The sequence below is a fragment of the Puma concolor genome, chromosome D1, assembly GCF_028749965.1.
Source record: "Puma concolor isolate L17-30 chromosome D1, mPumCon1.1.hap2, whole genome shotgun sequence".
NCBI lineage: Eukaryota > Metazoa > Chordata > Mammalia > Carnivora > Felidae > Puma > Puma concolor.
In genome coordinates, this window is record NC_141676.1 from 85,953,060 (window position 1) to 85,973,634 (window position 20,575).

Here is a 20,575-nt window from a genome sequence, read left to right on the forward strand (position 1 = left end):
TCCCTTAGTTGACATGGCAATTACGGCGTTTTGCCAGAATTTGGGGCCAGACGTCCCGTAGAATTAAAAGAACTGCAGATACACTTTCTGAGTGCTTTTTTGTTTGTTTGTTTTCCTTTATTGTTTTAGTTCGATAAACGTTAGGCTACCATCCACATTCGAATATATACAACGTTCGATCGCTGTCTGACAGGGTAAAGGTAGCCCTTTGACACTCACGGGAAATGTCGCTTGATGGGGGGCAAAGGTGACATTTAATACACGAAGGTTCCTGTCTTAAATTCTCCTTAAAGAGTCGTCCCATTAAAAATATAAGGCGAGAAAAACTCTATTAAGCTATAACTTAATTATTGACCCCCGCCCCCCCAACTTAAAGGGAAACCTAAAAAATCACCCCGTGGAACCTTGGTTCAATCTACAGTCCCTTATCCGCCCCATTCTTTGCGCATGCGTTAAGAAGACCTTGTTCATTGGTTAATAGAGTGGAAACGGCTGAGCGCTATGATTAGTCGGTGGGAAATTCCACCACGTTGTGATTGGTCCACAGGAACGTCTTGGAGCGCGCGCGGGAGCGAGCTTTGAAAGTTGACCACCGCGGTGGCTAGCCGGTTCTTGGGAGATAATGGTGGCTCTGCCGGGCCTTGGGAGTGGCCTGCAGCCCTGGTGCCCGTTGGATCTCAACCCTGGTGAGAAAACGAGGCCGTGAGTCTCGGGGAGGCCGAACTGTGGTGCTTTGCCACTGCGGTGCTCCTCTGCCCGGGCTTGGGGTGGGGGTGGGGCCCTCCTCTTGGCAGACTCTGGGATCTCCAGGTCTGTGCACTCTAGGGCATTGGCGAGCCAGCTCTTGAATAGGGGCTCAACCTAGTAAAGGAACGAAAAAAAGGGGGGGGGCTTATATTGTCTGGTCTTTTAGTTCTTTTGCATGTTTTCTCGGCCTTGCTTATTCTGCAAATCTTCACCGACAGCCTCATCCATTTTTGTGGTTTTACATAGCAAATCTATTTCTTCGTTCAGACTTATTTCCTGAAGTTCATGTTCGTTGGTTTAAATGGATGTCTCACAGGCACCTCAAACGTCACCTGCGTGAAACTGGATTCCTGAAGCCAGCTAATGGTAGCAGCCAATCCACAAACCTGGGAGTCATAACATTCTTCCTTCATCTTTCATGCTTACAACCACCGGTTGTCCTCCCCTCAGAGATGTCTCTCGGGTCCTCCTTGCTCCTTTTCCTGATGCTGCTGTCCAGCAGCAAGCCCTTATTATGGGCAACCTATGCAATTGAATTATCCAAGCAGCTTTCTCATGCTAACTCTTCCAGCCCATTCCCCGCATCTCTACTGGGGTCACTTTTGAAAACACCAACGTCACCCTGTCAGGTCTTTAAACCTTTAATGTTACCCTTATATTTGTTAAATAAATACCAAATCTTTGGCATACCCTGTAAGAGCTTTCACCATTCACTGCAGTGTTCTTTTCTAAGAGCTTAACCTTTTGAGTCAAAATAGTGGGTGGGATTGGTTCCATAGCTTACCATCTCTGTATCACTGGGCAAGACGCTTAACCTTGCTAAGCCTTAGTTTCCTTACATGTCAAATGGGGATTAAAATAATATCCACCTCACAGTTTTGTGAAGATTAATTTAATACCTGGCACATAGTAACTGCTGAATACTAATAATGACTCTCCCCCTTCACGCGAAGACTGAGTGCTGTAACTATTTTGTTCATTTTTATTTTTATTTTTTTAAATTTTTTTTTTCAACGTTTTTATTTATTTTTGGGACAGAGAGAGACAGAGCATGAACGGGGGAGGGGCAGAGAGAGAGGGAGACACAGAATGTGAAACAGGCTCCAGGCTCTGAGCCATCAGCCCAGAGCCTGATGCGGGGCTCGAACTCACGGACCGCGAGATCGTGACCTGGCTGAAGTCGGACGCTTAACCGACTGCGCCACCCAGGCGCCCCTATTTTGTTCATTTTTAAACAGGTTATACTTTCTTTCTCTTAGTTCCCTCTGTCTGGGATGCTTTTTTTTTTTTTTTTTTTTTGCATTTCTTTCCCTGGTAAACTCCCACATTTAGGTCCAATTGAAGCAGAATCATTCTTCCCACCTCTGTCATCCTTCCTACCTCTCCCATAATATTTTCTGTTATGCTGTGTAGTGTTTTACATACCTGTTACTGTTTTAACACTGATCCATCGTAAAAATAATAATAGTAGCTATCATTTATTGAAAAAAAAAACTTTTTTGAGAGAGAGTACAGGGGAGGGGTGGAGAGAGAGGGGCACAGAGGATCCAAAGCAGGTTTTGTGCTGACAGCAGCGAGCAGCCTGATGTACTCAAACTCACGAACTGTGAGATCATGACCTGAGTTGGACACTCAACTGACTGAGCCACCAAGGCTCCCCTGAATTTTTTCATTTCCTGACACCAGATCTTTTCTTTTTTCATTGAGACTTGGGGTAGGTGTAATCCAGAAATAAAGTAAAAATACTGGTATATATTTAAAAATATGCATATAAAATAAATGGGAGAATATATGAAAGAAAGAGACAGGAAAAGATAGAATGTTTTTAGGAAGAAGATCGTATTTGTTAGGAGAATGATTAGGAAAGAGTGAATGAATAATTAAATTGTGGTAAACTGTCAGTTGTTTCACATGTCCCTTTGTGCTTATACGCTTTATTTGGGTTTATTAACTTGATTGTAAGAATTTCACACAGGGACATCTGAGGCATTCTTTTATTAACCTCTCTTTCTCCAGAATGAACTTATGGGGTAGCCATATCATTAGTGTTTTGATGTGTCATTCCATAAGGCTGTCATATCTAAAATGTGTGTTCCTGGGGCACCTGGGTGGCGCAGTCGGTTAAGCATCCGACTTCAGCCAGGTCACGATCTCGCGGTCCGTGAGTTCGAGCCCCGCGTCAGGCTCTGGGCTGATGGCTCAGAGCCTGGAGCCTGTTTCCGATTCTGTGTCTCCCTCTCTCTCGGCCCCTCCCCCATTCATGCTCTGTCTCTCTCTGTCCCAAAAATAAATAAACGTTGAAAAAAAAAATTAAAAATAAATAAATAAATAAAATAAAATGTGTGTTCCTTCTTGATAATTTAAGAAGATGATCAATCTTTTAGCAGCTGTCAGTTCTGATTTAAAAAATATTTTTTAACCTTTTCTGCTTTCGTTTAATTATGCTACACTTCTATTGTATAATTCTAGGTGAATTATGACTAGTTCCTTTTTTCTTTTTGAACGTGCCTGGTGTCTAAAATGATTGGTGTTTTACTTGTGATAGAAAAGTTATTGATTTCATTGCATTTTCCCACTAGAATGGGTGGACACAGTGTGGGAACTGGATTTTACAGAGACCGAACCTTTGGATCCCAGCATAGAAGCAGAAATCATAGAGTCTGGATTGAATGCATTTATAAAACTATATGAAAGTGTTTTTCCCTTTGCTACTGAAGAACATGGATCTACAGAGGTAAAAAAAAATCGAACCAGCCATCTTTAGGTGTTAGAAGTGGAAGATGAAAGTCATTATAATCTGAAGCTTAGCCTTTTTTAGTATACAATTCATAAGGAGTATGGTAAGGATAGCATAAAGAATGTGGTTCGTCTGTTAGAAAATCCTAGTAGCTAACAGCTAAGTCAAGTGGGGAAATTCATATTTAGGCTTTGGAATGTGAGATTCTGTTAGGAAATTCTTAGAGAGATGTAACGGGTCACTGGAAATGTGAATTGGAAGACTAGGAAAGAAGTGAAGATTTAATAAAATAGATAAGAGTCCTCTCAATTCTGAGTCAAGGTGATGGATGAAGTGCAACAATGCATGAGGTCAGGGAGGAAGAGAAGAGGACAGGACAAGTTTAAAAAAGCTGGTTGAGGGTGACCTATAGGTGCACAGTCGGAGTGTGGAGAGTGTTGATATGAAGACCAGGAAGTGGCCAGGTATCACGTGCTGCAGAGGTCATGGGCAGGCACAGTCACCCCTCAGAGGTGATTGGATCATCCTTGGTGACCTGTAAGGTCACAGTTACAGGGAAGTGGGGTGGAGCTGAAGTGGCATTAGGAATGAGGAGGTAACTACTATAAAGGTAGGAGGTGATTTCTTCCAGAAGTTTCATGGTGAAAGAATGCAGAGTACTGACAGGATTTTAAATGGGCTCTTCCATAAAAGTGGCACATGCTAACTAGTGTAGCTAAGCCAAGGCATTACTTGCCATTTTCCCTGTCTTCAGGGGAGCAGCAAGTATAGGGTCTGATTGCTTGAACATCCGTGGGCCTATGTTTTTTTCAAGGTACTCCAGGATAAATCATATTTAGTTCCCTGCTGTTTGGTTTATAGAAATAACCCGTTTCCTTATCATGTGTTTAATTGGCAAAACATGGAACCACGATACAATTAATAAACTAGTGGTTTATAGTCTAGGGTATATTTCCTTTCTCACCTTGGCTACTTATGAAATCTGCTGAGGGAGAAACTTTCAGGTATTTCTTTTCCTGTTCCTGTTGCCCATAGAGATTTACATTTAAGTAAACGGCTCTAATTTCTTCATTTAGTAATTAGAGCGATAAATGATTTTGAGTACATTTAATATAGCTGGATAGGTAACTTCTTTGAGTAAACACAAATATAGGGTGTCCTAAAGGTCTTACTATAGTTTTTGGCTATGATAATTTCAGAAATATATATGCTTCAAACCTATCCCCAAATTATTTTGATATCTAATTATTTAAATTTCTTATGTACTTATTTATTTTTATAATTTTGAATACTACATTTTAATTTTTTTTCAATCCCTTAGAAGATAGCAAACATTTAGAATTAGGAGCCAGGTTGGTCTTTTTTTTTTTTTTTTTTTAATAAGGTACTAAATACTTGCAAAAATTAAATAATAGGAGATTTTCCAATTTCTCTAATTATTGGCTTTTATGTTTCTCCCTCCCCACAGAGCATATGGACCTTCTTCATTGAAAACAGTATTTCTCACAGGGCACTGGTGGCATTGTTCTATCACTTTGTTCAAACAGTCCATAAGAAAAGTGTCAGTGTGCAATATCGACAGTATGGCCTTCATGCTGCTGGGCTTTATTTTCTGCTGCTGGAAGTACCAGGTATGTATAAATTTGATCATAAGATAAATATTTTTTTGTTTTAAATTTCTACATTGTTTTGAACTCTTGTATTTCTTTTTCTCACTTATAAAATGAGGCAGGGGCAACCCATCTTATAGAGTCGTTCTAAAAATTAAATACAATGAGTCTGTGAAATACATGGCTTGTTATAGGTGTTCAAGAAATGTGTTTCCTTTGTTTCTTTAAATTTTTTTTTTTTTGGTGTTTATTTATTTTTGAGAGAGGTAAAGACAGAATGCAAGTGGGTTAGGGGCAGAGAGAGAGGGAGACACAGAAACAGAAGCAGGCTCCAGGCTCTGAGCTGTCAGCAAAGAGTCTGACGTGGGGCTCGAACTCACGAGCTGTGAGATCATGACCTGAGCCGAAGTCAGACACTCAACCGACTGAGCCACCCAGGCGCCCCAAGCCTCGTTTCTTTAAGTGTGTTTGTTTTGTAATATGCTGTGTCTATAACCTAATACAATTAATATCAGAGGGATAAGGCTGAAGGGGTTTGTTTCCAAGCTATAAGAGCTCCATTCCCACCCACCACCATCTAGTATAAAAACCTGATACCACCCACTCATCTCCTGACTCCCCGTCCAGACTGAGAAAGACTGCTGGAGAGTCATTGTGTTATATATATCTCTCTCTCCTATGCAGATATGGAAAAATAGGTTAAAACCATTCTAATAAAGAAAACATGAGAATAGCTAGTAATGCTTGATGAAGGAAAGCACAGGAAAGGAGTCTATTTATGAGCACTGTTCTACTTCCCTTATTGTCAGAGCGCTCAGGTGGCTGTTCCTCCTGTGCGCAATAAAGGAGTCCCTTCTACACACCCCAAACCTAAGGTAAGAGAGGCTGGAACAGAGGGAGATGTGGCTGGAGAACCTAAAGTTCATATAGACAAGAAAATCACAAGATTAGTCAGCATTTATGCTGCTTGTCATAGTTTACACAAGTTCATTTGTAATGAATGTTAAAGATTTATTCCATGTGATTGGGAATTGGTAAAAAGACATATAAAGCCTTGGACACTAATTTATATTATTGTTAAAGCTCCCAATCATGACTTTTGAAATAAGTTCCTAAAGACTTTAGTTGCTAAGCAATATCTCAGTTGGAACTGAGTTGTCTCACAGAAGAGTGGTGATTTTAGGAACCCAGTTTTACTCTTCTCTTCCCTTGCTAGATGCAGATCCTTCTGATTAAGGTTGAGATTTATGCCAAAGCAAAGAGTGTTGTTCATTATTGGCTACTTGCATCTTTCCAGAGAGTGTTTTTGCTAATTACCTTCTGTTTTTAAATGTTTCCAGATTATGGTTGGGATGCTGTTGATACTTAATTTTTAATCATAGTGTGTTCTTTTTCAAGATGTTTTGGTTATTCTGGGTCCCTTTTATTTCCATGTGAATTGTAGGAGTTACATGTCAATTTCTGCCCAAAAAAAAGGCTTCTACGATTTTGACAGTTACTGCACTGAATTTATAGATCAATTTGGGGAGTATTGCCATCTTAACAACATTACGTCTTCTGATCCATGAACACAGGATGTCTTTCCATTTAGGTCTTCTCTAATTTGTTTCAATGACATTTTATACTTTCCAACATACACTTACTTGGTTAAACTTATACCTGAGCATTTTATTCTTTTCCATGCTATTGTAGATGAAATTGTTTTCTCAATTTCATTTTCAGATTGTTTACTGGTAGTGTGTAGAAGTACAATTTATCTACTTATTTATTATTTAAGTATAGTCAATATACAACGTTATGTTAATTTTAGGTGTACAATATAGTGTTTGGATAAGTCTGTATGAAAAGTCTGTACCTTATGCTATCCTCACCACAAGTGAGGCTATCATCTGTCACCACTCAATGCTGTCACAGTACCATTGAGTATATTCCCTGTGCTGTGCATTTTATCCCCATAACTTACTCATTCTGTAACTGGAAGCCTGTACCTTCTACTTCCCCTCACCCATTTTGCCCATCTCCCAACCCCTCTCCCCTTTACCAACTACCAGTTTGTTCTCTGTGTTTATGGGTTGTTTCAGCTTTTTTTGTTTGTTTTGTGTTTAGTTTTCACTTATATGTGAAATCATATGATATTTGTCTGACATTTCCTTTTTATTTTTTTGTTTTTAACATTTATTGATTTTTGAGAGACAGAGACAGTGTGAGCAGGGGAAGGGCAGAGAGAGAGGGAGACACAGAATCTGAAGCAGGCTCCAGGCTCCAAGCTGTCAGCACAGAGCCCAACCCGGGTCTCGAACTCACAGACCACGAGTTCATGACCTAAGCCGAAGTCAGACGCTTAACCCCCTGAGCCACCCAGGCTCCCCGTTGTCTGACTTATTTCATTTAGCACATATCCTCTAGGTCCATCTGTGTTGTTGCAAAAGGCAAGATTTCGTTCTTTTTTATAGCTGAGTAATATTCCATTACTTCCATCTCACATTTTCTTTATCCATTCATCTATTGATGGAATCTTAGATTGCTTCCATGTCTTGACTATTGTAAATAATGCTGCAGTGAACATAGAGGTGCATTTATATTTTTGATTTAGTGTTTTTCTTTGGATAGATACCCAGTAGCGGAATTACTGGATTGTAGGGTATGTCAATTTTTAATTTTATGAGGAACTTCTGTGCTATTTCCTTTCCATGGTGGCTGTACCAATATTACCACCAATAGTGCATGAGGATTCCTTTCTCTCCACATCCTCGCCAACATTTGTCATTTCTTGTCTTCTTGATTTTAGTCATTCTGGCAGGTGTGAGGTTATATCTCATTGTGGTTTTAATTTGCATTTCCCTGATGATTAGTATTTTTGAACTTCTTTTCATGTGCCTGTTGGCCATTTGTATGTCTTTTTTGGAAAACTGTCTATTCAGGTCTTCTGCCTTTTTTAAATCAGAAAAGTACGGTTGATTTTTTATTACTGATCTCATACCCTGCAACTTTGCTGAACTCATTTATTGTTACTAATAAGATTTTTATATATAAGATTATGTTGCTTGTAAGTAGACATAATTTTACTTCTTTTCCAGTTTGGGTGCCTTTTATTTCTTTTTCTTCCCTAATTGCCCTGGTTAGGTCCTCCAGTATAGTACTGAGCAGAAGTCAGGAGGTGGGCATCTTGTCTTGTTCCTGATCTCAGAAGGAAAACTTTCAGTATTTTGTCCTTAAGTATATGATATTTGCTGTGATTGTTGTAAGAATCACCTTTATGAGATTGTTGTTCCTAGTTTGTTGAATGTTTTATTATGAAAGGATTTTAGATTTTGTTATTTGCTTTTTTGTATCTGTGGGTTGGTCTTGTGGTTCTTTATTCCAATAATAGAATGTATTATGTTGATAGATTTTCATGTTAAACTAGTTTTGCATTTCCTTGATGATAGTGTATAACCTTTTTATGTGTTGTCAGATTTTGTTAGCTAATATTTTATTGAAGATTTTGCATCTGTATTCATAAAGGACATTCTTTTTTTGATATGCCTTTGTCTGGCCTGGGTTTCAGGATACCAGTCTCATAGAATGAGTTGGGTAGTGTTCTTGCCTTTTTTATATTTTGGAAGTATGTGAAGAACTGGTTGTTCTTCTGCCTTAAATTTTTGGTAGAATTCAATAATGAAGTCATGTAGGCATGCAGTTTGCTTGGAAATATTTTTGTTTGCAGAATCTGTAGTGATATGTCTTCTTTCATGTCTGATTGATAACTTGTATTCCTTTTGTTGTTGTTTTCATCCCTGTAGATAGAGGTTTATTAATTGTATTGATCATTTCAAAGAACCACTTTTGATGTTATTGATTATACTCTATTCTTTGTCCATTTCTTATTTCAGTGATTTTGGTCTTTTATTGCTTTCCATCTTACTTTGGTTTAATTTGCTTTTATTCTGATTTCTTAAGGTGGTTGCTTAGATCTTTGTTCTTGCTTACTTCTCTTATCTGGCAAATTTCCCTATGTACTGCTTTATCTGCACCCTGCAAATTCTGATGATTTGTTTTCATTATCATTGAAGCCAAAGCAGTTTTCTGATTTTTCTTGTGATTTCTCCTTACACCTCTGAGTTATTTAATAGTGTATCCAATTTCCAAATATTTGAGGACTATCCTGAAATGTTATTACAGGGCTTAGGGGTACTGACCTCTCCCGCAGTCAAAAATCCCTGTGTAACTCTTGACTCCCCATAACTTAACTAATAGCTTACTGTTGACCAGAAGCCTTACCAATAACATAAACAGTCAATTAACACGTATTATTGTGTATTTATTTTATACTGTTTTCTTACAATACAGTAAGCTAAAGAAAAGAAAATGTTATTAAGAAAATCATAAAGAAAACACATTACAGTACAATACTGTATTTATCGGTACCATAAGTTTACATTATTTCTTTACAAGATGAATTGTCTTGCTGTGAGTACCTATATCAGTGTTGTCTTATGGGATACAAAACACTTTAGGTGTTATATGTATTATTAACATTAGACAAAAAAATAAAAAGATAACATGAAAAAGGAATTCATATTTATTTATAGGTATAACGATTCATGCATTGATAAGCAGCAAAATGATTGCTTTATGGGGTTCTGGGCTATACACTAATGAATGAATCATTATGAAGTTTTTATGGCATACAGTATTACAGCTGTATTCATAATGCTGCATTGGAAACATTGTTACATTAAAAAAAAAAACACCTGTGATGATAGGCTGATACACAGTTTCTTCAGTTACCAGAGAAAAAGAGATACTATATAGTAATGTAACTCTTTGAAACTGAAGTTCTTTTTTTTTTGTTTTTAAGTTTATTTATTTTGAGAGAGAGAGTGAGAGAGCACATGGGGGACCAGGGGGAGGGACGGAGAGAGAGAAAACAAATCCCAAGCAGGCTCTGCACCGACAGTGTGTTAGCCCAATGTAGGACTCAAACTCACGAATCATGAGATCATGACGCGAGCTGAGATCAAAAGTTGGATGCTTAACCAACTGAGTCACCCAGGCTCCCCTGAAACTAAAGTTCTTTTTAAAGTTTATTTATTTTGAGAGAGAGCGAGAGAGCAGGAGAGGGGCAGGGAGAGAGGGAGAGAGAGAATCCCAAGCAGGCCCTGCACTGTCAGTGTGGAGCTTGACATGGGGCTGAAACTCCCAAACCATGAGATCATGACCTGAGCCAAAATAAGAGTTGGATGCTGAACCAACTGAGCCACCCAGGTGCCCCTAAAGTTCTAAAACAGTAAGAAAATTAACATATTGTTAATTTTATGTTAAATATCACTCACCTTATACCTATGTAAGAATAGGCTGTCCACTTCTACTCAAATCTTGCACATGGTGTCCTACACCGTGAATACTTAGGTAATGATGATGAGAACACAGAAACACCTTGTATAGTTCTTGCTGTACACTTATTAGATGTTCACATGAAGATAACACATGCACAGCAGATAAGATCACTGACTGTACATGGGGCGCCTGGGTGGCGCAGTCGGTTAAGCGTCCGACTTCAGCCAGGTCACGATCTCACGGTCCGTGAGTTCGAGCCCCGCGTCAGGCTCTGGGCTGATGGCTCAGAGCCTGGAGCCTGTTTCTGATTCTGTGTCTCCCTCTCTCTCTGCCCCTCCCCCATTCATGCTCTGTCTCTCTCTGTCCCAAAAAATAAATAAACGTTGAAAAAAAAATTTAAAAAAAAAAGATCACTGACTGTACAGCATGATGATTATTTGTTGTTCATTAAGCGGAAGTGGACCATCAGAAAGGTCTTTATCGTCGTCTTCATGTTGAGTAGGCTGAGGAGGAGGAGGAGAACGAGCTGGGGTTGGTCTTGCTGTCTCAGAGGTGGAAAGAGAGGTACACACAGGGTCATTTCACAGAAATACATTGTAATTGGTCTGAATTTTTGCTTTTTCATTTCTCTAAAAATGTTTCTGTATGGTACCAATCCTTTATCCATCATTTGTTGTAGTTTCAGTGCCCATATCATAGAAGAGTCCATGTAATAAAAGAAAGGAGTGAAAAACAGTCTTAAATGATCAGAACCTTCTGCTAGATTGTCTAAATCTGCTAGACAAATCTGCTGTCAAATCTGCTAGATTTGTTTTCTGGCACTTCTTTTTTTTTTTTTTTTTAATGTTTATTTATTTTGATAGAGACAAAATGAGCAGAGTAGAGGCAGAGAGAGAGAGAGGGAGAGACAGAATTGCAAGTAAGCTCTGCACTATTGGTGCAGAGCCCGAAGCAGGGCTTCATCCCACGAACCATGAGATCATGACCTGAGATGAAATCAAGAGTCAGACACCTAACTGACTGGAGCTTCCCAGGCACCCCTGTTAGTGTCTTCTTTCTCATTGTCTGGCACTGGTTCAGAGGCACATCATCTTCTGTTCATTCCTGTGGTGTTGGGCCTGTTAGCTCTTGAATTTCTCCAGGATCTATATCTTGAACCCCCCCCCCCCCCCACACACACACACACTTTTTTTTGCCATATCCACAATCTCTTTCATGATTTCCTTGATTGGCTCTGTCATAAGTCCTGTGAAGTCATACACAAAATGTGGACACAGTTTTCTCCAGCAGGAATTTATTGTTTGGAGCTGGATGGCTTTCATGGCTTCTTCCATAACAACAGTGGCACCTTCAGTGGTGTAATCCTTCTAGACTTCGATGGTGTGCCCTCTGTCAGGATTGTCTTCCACAGGGTTGACAGTCCTTTCCATGGAGTACTGTGTGTAATGAACCTTAAAAGTCTTTATGACTCCCTATCTAGAGATTGTATTAGAGATGTGTCCGGGGGCAAGTAGATCCCTGCCTTTTGTCTTGAACTCATGGGGTTCTGGGTGGCCAAGGGCTTTGTCCAATATCAAAAGAACTTTAAAAGGCAGTCGTTTATTGGCAGGGTACTTCCTGACTTCAGGGACAAAGCATCAATGGAACCAATCCAAAAAATGGGTTCTCATTATCTAGGCCTTCTTGTTTTAAAACCAAAGGACTGTCAACTAGTGTTTATCTTTTCCCTTCAAGGCTCTAGGGTTAGCAGCTATATAGAAAAGTGCAGTCTTGATGATAAACCTGACTGCATTTGCACAAAACAGTAGAGCTAACCTATCCCTTCCTACCTTAAATCCTGGTGTTTGCTTCTCTCCCTCAACTAATAAATGTCCTTTGTGATGTTTTTCTCCAGAATCAGGCACTTCTGTCTGCATTAAAAACTTGTTCAGGCAGATGTCCTTTCTCCTCAGTGATTTTCTTAAAGGTGTCTGGGAACTTGTCTGCTTGCCTTTTGGTTGGTGGAAGCTGTTTCTCCTGTTATCATGACACTTTTTTAAGCCAAATCTCTTTCTAAAGTTATCAAACCATCCTTTCCTGACATTAAATTCTCTTACTTTAGATCCTTCACCTTCCTTTTGCTTTAAGTTGTCATATAATGACTTTGCTTTTTCTTGAATCATATAGGTATAGCTTTCTAATAACAATCCTGCACCCACATAGAGCTGCACTTTCTTTTCTTTTCTTTTTTTTTTAATGTTTATTTTGAGAAAGAGAGCACAAGCAGGGGGGGTGCGGAGAGGGAGAGAGACAGAGAATCCGAAGCAGGCTCTGTGCTGTCAGTGCAGGAGAGAGACAGAATCCGAAGTCAGGCTGCTCCTTGTAATGTCATGAATTCTCTTTGTTTCTTGTGAGCACTTCACTAGTGGCACTTCGTATGGGCTCCATGGTGTTGTTCACAGTTTGCAGCACTGGACTAAACACAGTGAAAAATACTCAAAAACTGCGAGAGATCACTTTTTCCTGCAATACACAGTTTACTGTAGAGACAATCTGCTTATACTGAGATGATTAGCATCAAATGGTGTTTAAGTGGGTACCCACAGTATTCAAGCTCATTGCACTATGAATGGGAGGTATAAAATTATGACAGTAGCACAGTAGCTGTATGCCATTATAACTTAACACTGCATTTTTATGTTTATATTTCTCTCAACCATGCATTTCACCACATACAGCCTGTAAGTGTTGTGTGTGTAAGTTTTGATAAACTTTAACTTTTATGATAGATTTGTATGTATTTCATGGTAGTAAATTATAAAACAGACTAGTGTCTACATATATTCAATGCATTAATGACATCCTTTTTTAAAAATTCTTTTTATTTTTGGGACACCTGGGTGACTTAATCGGTTAAGCATCCAGCTCTTGGTTTTGGCTCAGTTCATGCGTGATCGCGTGGTTTCAAGAGTTTGGGGCCCGCGTCAGGCTCTGCACTGGCAGCGTGGAACTTGCTTGGGATTGTCTCTCTCTCCCTCTCTCTCTGCCCTTCCCCCACTTGCACTGTCTCTGTCTTTCTCAAATACGTAAACTTAAAAAAAAAAAAGACAAATCTAACCCACTTTTATTCTTTATGAATAGGCAGTGTAGCCAATCAAGTATTCCACCAGGTGATGTTTGACAAATGTATTCAGATTCTAAAGAAGAGTTGGCCTCAGGAATCTAACTTGAATCGGAAAAGAAAGAAAGAACAGCCTAAGAACACTGAGGCTAATCCAAGAGGAAATAGGAAAAGAGGAAAGCCACCCAGGAAAGAAGATATTGAGGTAAGAAGTAAGTAGAATAATAAAATGTATCTGTACCAACACATGATTGTGATATAAGAGTTAACTTTATATTAAAATATGGTTTCAGGCATTGTGATTATAACCAAATGATCCTAAAGCATCATCAGGTTTCCAGTGTGACTTTAAGTTGCTTCTCAGGCTTCATTTACTGCTGAGAATATATATCTCTACCTTTTCATCTTTCCAGCCTCCCCATAATCTCTCCCCAGCCTTGTTCCCAGGTATGCTTGACAACATCCGAACATGTATATTTGCACATCATCTGTTGTCATCAGAGAGGATGGTTGAAGTATCCTGAGGACTCATGTCCATAAGAGCATAATGGAATAACATTAATTCCAAATTCTTGTGTGCTGACTAGGTAGAGAAAACTTTCAAGAAACATAAGAATTCCCATTGACACAAAAATGCAGAGCTCAAAACTACTGTACAGTCATCTAGTCCAATGATTTACTGTTCTGGCTGTGGAGACAGAGCAGTTAAGGGACCTGATCAGGGTCCCATAACCTCAGAAGCTCAGCAACCATCTGGAGTTTAACGGACTTGATCTGAGTACATTGAAAACCATTGGACAAAGTGTTAGGCATTACTATGCAGTCACCTATATATTGCTTTATGATCTAGGTGGATGAACTAGAAGAACAGGAAGATGAGGAAAGTATTTGCTTTTCTGCCCGAGACCTTTGTCAAATTCGAAATGCCATCTTTCACCTACTGAAGAATTTTTTACGGCTTCTGTCCAAGTTTTCCCTGAAAGAAAAGCCACAGTGTATACAGAATTGTATAGAAGTAAGTGAGAATTCCAAAAATCCTTGGGGCAACCTCAGAAGGGCAGAGATGATGGCTAATACTTAATGAATAGGAATAATCAGGCCTCTTCTTCTATTTTCTAGGTCTTTGTTGCATTAACTAATTTTGAACCAGTTCTTCATGAATTTCATGTTACACAGGCCAGGTGAGGCTCTCATTCTTCCAATGCTGAAATTTAAATGTAATGTAATAAATTTTGATCTCACAGAAGTATAAATGGTATTTTATCCTAATTGGCACATAGATACAGTGTATTCATTTGGATGTGGTTGATTATAGGGTTAGTGAATATTCCAAATAAAATCATATCCATTAACTAATCTTCTGTCTTTTTCTTTAGAAGCCTTAACCAAGCAAAGTACATACCAGAACTGGCCTATCATGGATTGTATTTGCTATGCTCCCCAATTCATGGAGAGGGAGATAAGGTAAAGGAGACAAGGACTTAATTTAGTTCCTAGTTGAATTGAAAGAATCTGAATCATAATGGAAAACCATTGGCAGCATTTGATGTGATGCCATTTTAACTAGGTCATTTTCATGACTCTGTATCATGTGTAGCATAAAAAGCATCACCACTTCTATTTGCTGCCTATTCTTCATAACCAAACTGATATTCAAATACTTGGAGGCCATGGCAAATTATTGTTAGGTTTCATACATGAAAAATGGTTCCAGTGTAGATTAGGTAGGAAGAACACTGAACAGGGTGTTGTATTTAGAGAAATAGTTACCAGGTTGTTCTGAAAAGACTAGACAGTCATGGAATTTTCAAGTTTTCCTTGGCAATGCTTGGCAAGTTTCATGTGCACTTCAGTATTTCTAAAATGTTTATATCATTTTAGTTGAGAATTCTACAGAAATATTACTAGTTATCATTCCTGGTTAGTATTCATATGTGGATTTTGCCCCTTGAACTGCCTTATCAGTATCACTATCTAAACATTGGAGTCAAGGATGTTTTAGCATTATGGTGTTAATACACTTGTATATCATTAATAAAACAAGATCATGCCAAAAATGTGATAGACTGAAGTCATACGACTTTTGGTGGCTGTGCTACACATAATTTCTAGGGCGAGTTACATGGTGGTTAATAAGAAGGTTTGAGGCTCTCGGGCCAGGTTTTGTACACCTGTGTTTCAATTCTGGCTCCACCCTGTCTAGCTGTGTATTCTTGTATGAGGTACTCAGCCTTTCCAAAGCCTCAATCTTCTTAGGTGTGTCAGGAGGAGTAAATGAAAGAATGCCCTTCAGATGCGGAGCATAATGCTTGTTGTTTAGAAAATGTGCTATATTTTATTATACCGTTATCATTTCTGTGTTTAAAGTATGGCTGTGTTAGAACTCACATGAATGCTTTCAATTTCCATGCTCTTGATAACATTGGAAAGATTAGCTGGATTGGGAAATTTATGCCTTTAGGTCCACAGTGCCTCTAAAGATGTAGGATTTTTTTAATTGTGAAAGTATTGACTTGATGTTAGACAGTGTCGGGTTCAGCCAGACTTTTAATCACTTGACTTTGGGCAGTTCACCTTTGGAATCTCTTTTATTAGGTGTAAAGTGGAAATAATAATACATATGAAGTAGGAATGCCTTGCTTACCTCCTGCAGTTTTTGTGAGGTTTAAGATCAAATATAGTAAAATCTAGTAATACATATGAACTTAACACAATGCCTGCCACATATTTGGTTTTCAGTACATGTTTTATTTACAGAATGAATGAATTGGTTAGGTGAGTAAATTATATGAGAAATGTTGGAAGGTGCAGTGTAAACTTCAGGAAAATTCAAGTGTAAAGTATTCTTGTTTCTGTAAGAGATTCTGTGAGAGATTATCAGTAGCATTTTTTTGCCGTTTAGAAGTGACAATTAATTCTCTATTTGCCCTAATTTCAGGGCTGCAGTTTGAGAGGGTGAGGAGAGAAACTAAATGATATTCCTGTCATTATCTATAAGCAGTGTTTTCATACTGTTTTCATCATGTGTTGATTGAATACTTGGTAATTGTCCAAGAAACATTTCCAGTGGTCACCCAAAAGCTGTGTTAATTTGACTTATCTTCTTGGAATGGTTTACTGTGGTCTGCATGTCTATCTTTGAGGCTCTTGAATTCTCAATCATGCCTTAAATAGAATTTTCTTCTCTTCCAGGTTATAGGTTGTGTTTTCCATCAAATGCTAAATGTGATATTAATGGTAGAAGCAGGCGAAGGAGCCCATCGTGCTCCCCTTACTGTTACATCACCAGTGATCAACAGTAGAAACCAGGCAGTGCAGTTCATCAGGTGAAGCACACACAGCTTGGCATTTTACTCTCTTTATCACTCTCCCTTAAGTCTTCTGGGCCCTGTATTACCGAGGTTACTGACACCTATGGAAACTAACAGATTTCTGTCCTGTTGTGGTTTTGGGATCAAAGTAAAGTACCTCAGAGCTCCTGTGGTTCATGTGGTCTAGGTCACTGTTGGTAGCCTTTGCACTGGGGCTTTGTTGAGGGATACAGAATCTAATTCATGGGCTAGCACCAGCCTCCAGCTTGATTCCCACCAGCCTGTAAGGCCAGGCACTGAGCAATGACAGTTATTTCTTTTATGTTTTATCATTGCCTCGGTGTTTGCCTCTCTTACAGGTCTGTCTTGTTTTTCCCTTTTCTATTTCTGTCTTCTCTGTGTCTCTTTCTTTTTGTTCCTTTGCACTTTTTCTTGTTTCTTCTCACTTTTCCATCCCCCCTCCCCCTACAGGCAGTACTTCCTAAAGGGAAGAATTAAGTTGATTTTTACTTCTCTAGTAATAATTGATAGAGCAGTTTTCTCTCATGAATCACTTAGCTTCACCTAAAAACTTCTGTGTCTCAGCTTTATTGGGGAAAACATATTTGCTATGTCATTGGCTTTTCTTTCCCTCCTTCATTGAATATTTGGCATGCAATGTGGAGGGAGTGGAATGAAGTGGTAAGTATATGAGAGTGTGTATATGCCTGCCGGTATTCAAGGAATGCAGTGTTGTTGGAGATACGGGGTGTGGTTGGTGGAATCCAAGTATAGACTGTCACGTGATCATTGTGCAACTATCTCTTGCTAGGTGTATTTTTATTTTATTTTGACTACAGATTTTTTAAACATTAAGTACATAAGATACTTTTGGTTCTTCCATTAACAGTTTATAATGTCTCCAAGTTCAGTAGTATACATCCAGTGGTACAGATAAACTTAGCATAAAGATGGGTCACATCTGGGCATTATGTAATCTTGGGTTAAAGTTTGGCAGGTACTGTTACAAATCCAATGAAATGTAGCATTTCACCGAACTACCACACGGTGGTGCTGTGTCTTAATCTATTATTTACCCTGAAAGGATATACTGTATTTCAGTATTAATGTGAAATTCAATAAATAGTCAAAAGAGTCATTCAAAAATTACAAATTTGCTGCTCTCTGACTGTAGTTGTCTGCTTGGCACCAGCTCTCTAAAACAATACATGGGACGTGGTGAATGGTTTTCTGCTGTGACACTCTGTATTCTTTATTCACTGAGGCACTGTTTGCAATACAGGGTAAATATTTTCAGTATTCAGGCTTTCTAAGATATAGGGGTCATGGTATTTGAGAACAGAGTCAAGAAAAATTGCTATTTTATGTAGTCATAGGTGTATTGTAAACAATGTGGTTTTTATTTATTTATTTTTTAATAGCTCACTTGTGGATGAACTAAAGGAGAATATATTCCCAGTCCTTCGTATCTTACTCCAGCACATCTGTGCCAAGGTACCATTTGTTTTAATAGTATTAGTAATAATAATAACGAAAGGGCATCTGGGTGGCTCAGTTGGTTAAGTATCCAACAATTGATTTTTGCTCAGGTCATGATCTCACAGTTTGTGAGTTTGAGTCTTGCGTCAGGCCCTGTGCTGATGGCACGGAGCCTGCTTGAGATTCTCTCTCCTTCTCTGCCACTCCCCTGCATGCACTCTCTCTCAAATATAAATAAATAAATATTTTTAAAAAAGATTTCTCCAAAAATAATAATAATGATAAAAATATATGTGTGAAGGTAAATATCTGTGTTTGGTTTTTTTGTTTGTTTTTTTAATAAGTTTTTTTAAGTTTATTTATTTATTTTGAGAGAGCACACAAGCAAGCAAAGGAAGGGCAGAGAGAGAGAGAGAGAGAGAGAGAGAGAATCCCAAGCGGGCTCCATGGTGTCAGTGCAGAGCCTAATGCGGGGCTCGAACCCACAAACTGTGAGATCATGACCTGAGCTGAAACCAAGAGTCAGACATTTAACCAACTGAGCCACCCAGGTGCCCCATGTGTTTGTGTATATATTTGTTTTGGAGAAGAGTCTGTTATCGTTACTGAGAGTAGTTTTATTTAATATTTTCACTACATGTTACCACGACAGAGTATTCTATTTTGGGTGAAAAACCCTTTTTATTTTGGAAAATTTCAGACATATAAATAGAATAGAGTGATGTGTACCCATATTCAACAATTTTATGGCATTAATACACCTATAAGGTATAACTTCCCCAAAACGTATGAACTCTAGGGGGTTTTTTTTGAAGCAAATTCTATCATAACCATTGATAACTTAAATATTTCCTATGTGTCTCTAAAGGGTAAGAACTCTTTAAAAACATAACCACAAAATACACCACACACCAAAGAAAATATATAATAATTTCTTAATATCATCAAATATCCAATGTTCAAATTTTTATGATTATCCCTTAAATTTCTATAGCAGTTTAGACAGAGGATTCTTACCTTGAACCCAGTACATTGTAGGAGGTCCATAAACTCTCTGAAATTATGTGCTAAATTTGCATTCCTGAGGAGAGGGCTCATCAATTTCCTATAGGTTAGTTTTCAAAGGTGTCCAAAACCTAAAATTTGTTAGTAATTCCTATAACATTTAAAGATTCACCAAATAGTTACATTCACTAATTTTCCACTTATGTCACAACATGTGTCTCAGTTGTTCTACCGGTAGATATTGGCTGAATGGCCTCTCACTGTTTATGTTTCAGGTGATTGACAAATCAGAGTACCGGACCTATGCAGCCCAGTCCCTGGTCCAGCTGCTCAGCAAACTTCCCAGTAGGGAATATGCTACATTCATTGCTTGGCTTTACAGATATTCACGAAGTTCCAAGGTAGGAGATACGTCTGCATAAAATCTTGGTTCCTGACTCAACAACCTCCTGACAGCCAGATCTGAATATGCAAGGAATCCTTTGGTATTTATTCCTGTCTGATGGAGATTTTTATGATTTTGTTTTATCAGATCCCACACAGGGTTTTTACTCTGGATGTTGTCTTAGCTCTGTTGGAACTGCCTGAAAGAGCGGTAGATAACACTCTCTCCTTGGAGCATCAGAAGATCATAAAGCATAAGTTCTTGGTGCAGGAAATTATATTTGACCGTTGTGTAGACAAAGCACCAACTGTCCGCAGCAAGGCACTGTCCAGTTTTGCACACTGCCTGGAGGTGTCTGTTACCACTGCATCAGAGAGCATCCTGGAATTTCTGATTAACAGTAAGTGTGGTGACAGTTGTGACAGGGAGCCTGTCTTGTGCTTGTGGAGAAACTGGACTGTAAGGGAATCATTCTTTGTTGTTGCAAAAGTAATAGATACAATATGATATACTATTAACCTCATAAACCTGTATCAATATATTTTATGTGAATAACTTTTTAAACATAGTCATACCTTGGAGATACTCTGAGTTTGGTTTCAGGCCACCCACAATGAAGTGTACATTGCAATAAAGCAAGTCAAATGAATTTTTTGGTTTCCCAGTGCATACAAAAGCTATGTTTACACTACACTGTTGTCTATTAAGTGGTACTAGCATTATGCCTTAAAAAAGTACATACCATAATTTAAAAGTACTTTATTGTTAGGGCACCTGGCTGGCTCAGTTGCTAGAGCACGTGACTCTTGATCTTGGGATTGTAAGTTCGAGCCCCACATTGGGTGGAGAGATTACTTAAAAATAAAATCTAAAAAAACCTAA

At 38.6% G+C, this 20,575-nt stretch overlaps 1 protein-coding gene across 1 annotated transcript in view; it reads left to right on the forward strand.

The window, feature by feature from the left end:
• Positions 1 to 511: 511 nt before the first annotated feature.
• The window catches only part of NCAPD3 (non-SMC condensin II complex subunit D3), a 66,733-nt gene continuing 46,669 nt past the window's right edge, over positions 512 to 20,575 (forward strand). The window contains exons 1-11 of the mRNA XM_086678632.1: positions 512 to 686; positions 3,327 to 3,481; positions 4,953 to 5,115; positions 13,534 to 13,718; positions 14,364 to 14,528; positions 14,633 to 14,694; positions 14,890 to 14,977; positions 16,706 to 16,839; positions 18,246 to 18,318; positions 19,584 to 19,709; positions 19,841 to 20,093. Coding sequence (XP_086534758.1) covers positions 623 to 686; positions 3,327 to 3,481; positions 4,953 to 5,115; positions 13,534 to 13,718; positions 14,364 to 14,528; positions 14,633 to 14,694; positions 14,890 to 14,977; positions 16,706 to 16,839; positions 18,246 to 18,318; positions 19,584 to 19,709; positions 19,841 to 20,093 — 1,468 coding nt within the window. The 5' untranslated portion in view covers positions 512 to 622. The remainder of the gene's footprint in view (positions 687 to 3,326; positions 3,482 to 4,952; positions 5,116 to 13,533; positions 13,719 to 14,363; positions 14,529 to 14,632; positions 14,695 to 14,889; positions 14,978 to 16,705; positions 16,840 to 18,245; positions 18,319 to 19,583; positions 19,710 to 19,840; positions 20,094 to 20,575) is intronic.